This window comes from Nematolebias whitei, chromosome 8, assembly GCF_014905685.2.
Source record: "Nematolebias whitei isolate Nwh7 chromosome 8, NemWhi1, whole genome shotgun sequence".
Lineage (NCBI taxonomy): Eukaryota > Metazoa > Chordata > Actinopteri > Cyprinodontiformes > Rivulidae > Nematolebias > Nematolebias whitei.
The window spans coordinates 10,471,528-10,478,766 of record NC_056505.1 but is presented as its reverse complement, the minus strand read 5'-3'; the positions used below and the strand labels follow the sequence as shown (position 1 = coordinate 10,478,766).

At 37.7% G+C, this 7,239-nt stretch overlaps 2 protein-coding genes across 3 annotated transcripts in view; one reads left to right on the top strand and one right to left on the bottom strand.

Moving 5' to 3' along the window:
• Positions 1-3,618, top strand: part of LOC119413844 (protein FAM214B) — a 32,905-nt gene extending 29,287 nt beyond the window's left edge. For both annotated transcript variants that reach the window (XM_037680910.1, XM_037680909.1), the window contains exons 7-10: positions 551-709; positions 1,053-1,121; positions 1,235-1,440; positions 2,401-3,618. In XM_037680910.1, coding sequence (XP_037536838.1) covers positions 551-709; positions 1,053-1,121; positions 1,235-1,440; positions 2,401-2,554 — 588 coding nt within the window. In that variant the 3' untranslated portion in view covers positions 2,555-3,618. The remainder of the gene's footprint in view (positions 1-550; positions 710-1,052; positions 1,122-1,234; positions 1,441-2,400) is intronic.
• Positions 3,619-6,278: 2,660 nt separating this feature from the next.
• Positions 6,279-7,239, bottom strand: part of naaladl1 (N-acetylated alpha-linked acidic dipeptidase like 1) — a 15,975-nt gene continuing 15,014 nt past the window's right edge. The window contains exons 17-19 of the mRNA XM_037680255.1: positions 7,134-7,221; positions 6,959-7,051; positions 6,279-6,584 (exon numbers count right to left, since the gene is read on the bottom strand). Of these exons, the coding sequence (XP_037536183.1) occupies positions 6,407-6,584; positions 6,959-7,051; positions 7,134-7,221 (359 nt within the window). The 3' untranslated portion in view covers positions 6,279-6,406. The remainder of the gene's footprint in view (positions 6,585-6,958; positions 7,052-7,133; positions 7,222-7,239) is intronic.

Genomic DNA, 7,239 nt, shown 5'->3' with positions numbered 1-7,239 from the left:
CACTCACTCACTCACTCACTCACTCACTCACTCACTCACTCACTCACCTAGTTACCAGTCAGTCTAACATACATGTTTTTAGTCTGTGGGAGGAAACTGGAGTACCCGGAGAAAACCATGCATGCACAGAGAGAACATGCTAACCACCCAGAATGCCCCCCCCCCACCCCCAGGGGCCAAGATTCGATCCAGTGACCTTCTCTCTGAGAGGCAGAAGCTTTACCAATGCCGCCACTAGACTTTTTAAAATATATTTTAACAGTTTACAAATCTTCTCAGTTTATTTGAGCGTACTTGCACAATGAATGTGCATCATATTTTCATCAATCTTAGAATTAGCGTTAGAAAAGAAAAACATCCGTCAAATGTTACTCTCCAGTATCGTTGGCTAACAGCTGGATAGTTTACCATGTTCAACATATAGACTTTCAACATAAAGACTGTATGGGATGTTGTGATTAATCCTAATAAATCCGAATCGGTAGAGTTTAAAGATTATTAAGGACTTGGAATTATGAATATAAACTTTGTTTTTTCTTCCCCATTACAGGAATCCATACTAAAGGGTCGTTTTTCCCCATCGGGGCAGATTGAAGGCTTCACAGCAGAGATCGGTGCCAGCGGTTCCTACTGTCCTCAGCACGTCACCCTGCCTGTGCAGGTTACATACTACGACATCTCAGAGCATAGCGCACCCTCCCCCTTCCTGGTCAGTCATCTCTCTGTGTGTGTGTGTGTGTGGGGGGGGCATTTCTGTGGTTGTGTAAAATAAATCTAAAGATAAACAAAGTACTCAATAATTATATGGGTTGTATTTACTAAGCTCGATTCATGCTTTTTAAAATCTAAATGTAAAATATATTGGACTTTTTTTCTTTTGTGTTTGTTGCTTGCTTCAAAACTAAATGTTGTACAATATTCACATTGATGAGCTGAACCAATTCGTCTGATCCAAGTGTGGACCAGCATTATGGAAGGTCACAGCTACGTTTTTGGATCATTTGTGGTGGAAGATGTTAATTTCTTGGTACCTTTGTGTCACCCTCTCACAGGGGGTGATATGTCTTGAGCCTATTGGAAAAAAAGGATACAGCATACCCAAAGCAGGGACCATTCAAGTGGTAAGTTGGTCCACTCTTGTTTTCTTCCTTACAAAAGTGTTTTTAACATTTTATGGTTTCAGTAACAAAATGTATTCAAAATATAAACTTTATTCTGTTAAATATTTCCTCAGACCTTATTTAATCCTAACAAAACTGTGGTGAAGATGTTCCTGGTGACGTACAACTTCGGAGATATGCCTGTCAATCACATGACCTTCCTGCGCCATCGCATCTTCCTGGTGCCAGTGGAGGAGGACGCTGAGGGGAAAGACAAGGCGTCTCCAGGCGGTGGAGTGACGGACAGGAAGAAGATTCTCTGCTACTTGATGCATCTCAGGTATGATGTTCTTTTATCGTCTTCTTTCCTTTTCAGGTCTGTAATGTTGTTGCCTAGTTCTGTTGTTGTTATTTTGGGATTGTATTACTGCACCAGACAATAGTTTCTCAAAAAAGCTTCACAGAAATGTTTCCAGTACATATAATGCCAACAGTTCATGCTCGATAATCCAGGTACAAATCCATCAATGTTCAGTCAGTTCATCTGGACAGTTTTATTTTTTTTGCTGAGACGTTTCATCCTTCATCCAAAGAACTTCTTCAGAAGTCCAGAAACCATCTTATCTAGGGGTGCATCGATTTCAGTTTTCTGGCTGATCACCTGTTTCTAAAAAGTCCGACCTGCCGATTCTAATTTTGGCCGATCGATTTTGTTTTATAAGCGACACCATCAGGTGTTATAAGGTCACAATGCACCTTCAGTTTTCCAATAATATTTTATTGAAAAACATACCCTTGAACAATATCCTAGTAACAACACCAACTTTTTTTAACTGACCATGAGGTGGTGCTCTGAAATATAAATGAAGTTTAGACAATTGTTGTTAAAACTACAAAAAATCGTAATATCGGAAGTATCGGCCGATCTCCCAAAATTAAGGATATTTGCATCTCTAATCTTTTCACCAGCAAACTGTTTTTGTCCACTATGGGAGTGTGGTATTTGTGGGACTCCAGTTTGTTTGTGGCTTGAAGAAGTCCTTTGGATGAAGGACAAAACGTCTCAGCAAAAAAAGAAACCATCCAGATGACCTGACTGAACACTGTTGAATGCACATAATGATTAACACTAACAACAAGAAAGGAATATTTTAATAATTACATCATTGAACACCAGTAGTTTACTAGAATTAATAGTTTTTTTGTTAATATACATGTAGTTTTCTCCATTAGCAGTAGTTTTTTCCTTTTAGTTCAAATAAAATATCCCATTTGTTTCCTCTTTTTCATATCTTTTCAGATTCCATAGCTCCAAATCTGGGAAGATTTACTTGCACAACGATATCCGGCTGCTATTTTCCCGCAAATCCATCGAAGTGGATACCGGGATTCCATATGAGCTGAAATCTTTCACCGAGGTGCCAAGAAACCCTAAATACTCCTCCCGTCTGTGACCCCTGCCTGACCTTTAGAAGCTCTCCAATACAAACGCAGCCCCTTCGTTGCTTCCTGAAGGAGTGGAAGTGGAACCGAAAAAAAAGCTGCAGGAATTCTGAACACGAAACTTGATCAGAGTCGATGACAAACAACACAAGCACACAAGACACATACAGTGTTGGTCATTGAAAAAGTCCCCCTTTTTAGTGCGTGCGCTATTTTATTTAATTTTTTATTAAAGATTCAGAGACGATTTAGAAAAAGCCCACTCAGACAAACACGGCAGTTCACCGAAAACATTTTTAGAAAATTAGCTTTGAGGCTAATTTTGTCCAGCAAGGAAGTAATCAAAAGCAGGACTTTTTCAGTGCCTTCATCTGTACAAGGAAAGAAATGCACAAAGTGTCACTAAAACATACACGCACGCCCGTCAGACTGAAGCATATCGCATATAAAAGATGACAATGCAAGAACACTTTTTATGACAACTCTGAGTTTGAGTGTTAACATGCATGCCTTGTGACTGAAACACCTGAATTATCCTCTAGTGCCGTTTCACACTGTCCTTCACTCTGCCTCACTCATTGGACCAAAACTATTTTAAAGCTGGTTTAAAAACAACAAAATAAAGGCCACAAAATGATGAACACCCCCCTGACTGTGGGATGTCATGCACTTTTACATTTCTCTAACAGAAGAGCAGAGACACTAGAGAAATCATACAAACAGCCGACGTTATTTGATCTATCATTCAAATTAAAATAAAACCGATGGACCTAATGTGACTAAACTCCAGACTTCTGTTGGGATAAATGTAATATTTTACCTGCTGCAGTACAAACCACTATGTACACATAAAAAAAACCCCAGGAATTCATTTTCGTTATGTAGCCAGACTGAGGGACATTGTGCTGTTTTCTTTTTTTTAGATTGTGTTCATAGCAGTCTGATGTTGGAGCAAATAACTGGCAGAAAAGACACATTGTAGTATTATTAATTTATGTTTTCAAAAATGTCTTAATAAGCAATATGCTGCACAAAGTAGAGTGTGTTTTCAGCTTGGACAAACTTTCTTTTGGACGGGGAGAGAAAAGAAAGCAATGGGTTGAGAATGTGGGAGGAGGGAGGGGTGGGGGGTGCGTTAGGGTATTTAATATGGGGGGGGGGGAAAGTCTATGTATATTTAAAGAATAAACTCTGCGACTGGCGAGTACAGCCTATGTTTGTCATTTCTCAGCGACACAGTGGAGCTTGAACTTTTTGAAACATTTTGTTATAACTTGATTTCAAACTGATACTTCTGTGCATTTTTAAGGTTGAAGTGAAAGAAGAAAAATGAAGATTTCAAGTCAAAATCTGATGATATAATCATGATTCCGTTTATTTTTTTTACACCCACAATGCTAATCAGGGTCGGCAGGAACTGGTGCCTTCCTCCTGCAGTTGACACACAAGACGGGGTTCGTCCTGGAAAGGTTTCCAGTCCTAATCTTGATTTCATTAATTTTCCTATTATTTAAATTTCCTCCAGAGGTACAGAAAAGACTGGAGTAGTTTTAAGAAACAAAAATTTTCTTCTAAACTTTATGCCAATATCCAAGTGAGGTAAAAAAAAGTTATACGGATGTTAAATGGCTCCATCAAATCCAAAACAGACCACGTGCAATAACGCAATGAAGCTGCTTTATCTGAACAAAATAAAACACAGAAAAGACCAAATTACTTGATACTATTTATATCATCACTTATAATTTATCTTGAATAATGTTTAATCCCAAAAAATGGTTAAAAAAACAAAAACAACTGAAGCTGTTTCACTTCCCATCCAGGAGGCTTTGTCAGTAAAAAAAATCAAAAGAAAAAAACATGTATCTAAAATGTGATTTTTCTCCTGTTCGCCTCCTGCTCACTCAAACCACATTCTCTACTCGCTCTGGGCAGTTTTGCAAATATCAATGACCAATCCTGTGAATGTCAAATTACTCACAAAGCACTCCAGGGGGAAGAATAAAAAAAAACACGGTTTGTTTGTGTCTCCTGCTAAAAATACTGAAGAACATCTATATTTATGATACAAGCAGTCATTCATTTCTGAAACAGACAAACCAACATGTCTGGAAAAAGTTGTATCTGATCTGATCTTTGGGGAAACGAAAGTCTCTTACTTTTGGTAAATGAGGTCATTCTTTATACAGTTTGTGTTCGAACAGATGATTAAAAAAAAAAGTCCATGCTCAAAAATCCAGTTATACAATCCAACAATTTTCAGTCAGGTCATCTGGACAGTTTTTTTTATTTATTTTTTACCAGTTTTGTGTTGTCTGTTTCCTTGACTGATGAAGCCTTCTGGATGGACGGTGAAACGTTTCAGCAAAAAAAGAAACCGTCCAGATGACCTGACTGAAAATTGTTGTAGATGATAAAACAGTTTTGCATCAGAAAGGCATGGCATGTCGCATGGCAGCTTGATCACACATGACCCACAGATGGTTTGTAAACAATCAGGAATCTAAGTTCATCTAAGTATAATAATAAATAAATGTGCCACACCAATCTGTACTTACTGGTAAATATAATCTTTTTCATTTATATGCACCCATGTAGTGCAGAGAGGCATGGCACGGTTGCCTTTTTAAAAACTTTTCCTCAGTTTTTAAAAGTATATCATGTATCAAGCAAAATTACTAAGGTAATATTATAAAATAAAAAAAACATCTGTGAATAAAATTCCTGGCTGCATTTTAATTATTTTTTTGTTGCAGCCAGCACTGGTCACACATTTCTGACCCATCTCAAGGTGTTTTCTGACCTCTAGCGGCAGGAAGCAGTACTGCAAGTCCATCTCTTCAAGTCAGATTCAGCCAACAATATCCCAAATAAACACTATAGTTAACTAAATAGAAAACAACTTCACAAAAGCCACAACAAAACAGAAATATGTCTATGTTAAAGCAAAACTCTTATTTCTAAAAAAATAATATTAAACATTTCATTGAGCTCAGCGCAAAGTCAAATTACATAGAACAATATTTTATACAAAACTAAGAAACAAACGAGTTTTTCAGATGCTATACTTTCAGTTTCCTTTTTAGGGTAATAATTTCATTCTTGTTTTGTTTTAAAAAAAGCCACATTTTGTGTTAAAAGTTTTGCAGTAATTCAGCATCTAATAAAGTATAATGAATATAATCTTTCAGGTCCTTTTTAGGACACTATGCTGTGGTTTGTCTCTGGGTTATCAGTGACCACAGATCTGGTAATATTTGCCTTTTGGTCCTTGTGAATACATTTTTATCACTTCTGATTCAGTACAGAAAGACCATTCACACTAGTCAACACAATTTGATTTTTTTAACACAAAGTTATTTTGCTGCAACTGATCAGAGCAGAAACTTCCAGCAACAGTTTGAAAACAACACAAAATAAGCAAGAGAAGACTATTATTAACCTCATTTAATCATCAGAAATCAGTGTATAAGCAAATGTTTTTATGTGTGGAAATTAAAAAAGTACTGGAATATTAGTACAAAATATTGGGTGTAGTGTTATTACATTATTGCATATTATTGCAGCTTTTTTTTAAAAAAAACAACAACTTTATTCTTATTTCCTGAGTGCTGGTCGCCTTGGCTGTGCTTGAAAAAAAAAACTGATAAAAATCACTGCAGGAAGTCAGAAAACACTGGAAAATACATTTTAAAACACAGACATCATGAAAAAACATTTTTTTATCACATAACTCTAATTAGGTATATTCTGTGTAATATTTTTTATTTATCGTTTATGAATAAGACGGATGACCAAATCTTCTTGTTTTATAAATAGTCCATCAGAGTCTTATTGCTTCATGCACTCCTCCATTTTTATGCCTATATTACATCAGCCAGCATGCTGGCGGCCCCTTCAATGGCTTGGCTCACCACTGACAGGTGATAGTGCACCTTTTGCCAGTCACTGGGCAGTTTTGATGACTCAGCGTTAGCGAAGGCGTCTGCCAGACCTGGGAACGTCTGCTTGCCGGCATTACTCGAAGCCCAGATAACGTGCCTGTGTGACAATAAAAACAAATTGAAAATAGATGTCTGGCATTCTTTGGACTGCACATCACCTTTGGTCCAACCTTGTTAATGATCTGTAATATCTCAAGATGCCATGCTCAGGGTTAGTGTTGTGAATGACTATCAGCTACTACTACATCAAACTTTAACTCGGTATCTGTAAAATTCACTGAGGTGCAGACACATTTTTGTGTTGGCTAGGCCTGATTAGCTGTGGTGGCCATCTTAAATTGGACTTCTAAGACTAATCAGTTGTAGATGTGTAACTAATGATTCCTTTCTGGCAGCTGTACTTTGTTTGGCTACAGCTCTAAACCCCCTTCTATAGTTTGTATCATTGTTCAAATGACACGACTGTCTCACCTGTATCCATATTTACTTTCGAAGGCCAGAGGATTCAAGAACGCTCTGTCCACCAACATGAGCTGGTCGTTGATCTTTCTGACTTTCAGCGGCCTGGAAAATGAAAAGGAGGAAACTTAACATGTCCCTTCCTGTGGATGAAACGTGTGCGTCAAATGTATGCGTGTCCACTTACGTCTCATTTGCCAGGTCTGAGCTGTGAATCAACTCGTCTAAACGTTCAGCTGCTCTGCGAAAACTGGCCAAGGCACGTTTTAGTGGTTCTGAAACACAACACATTA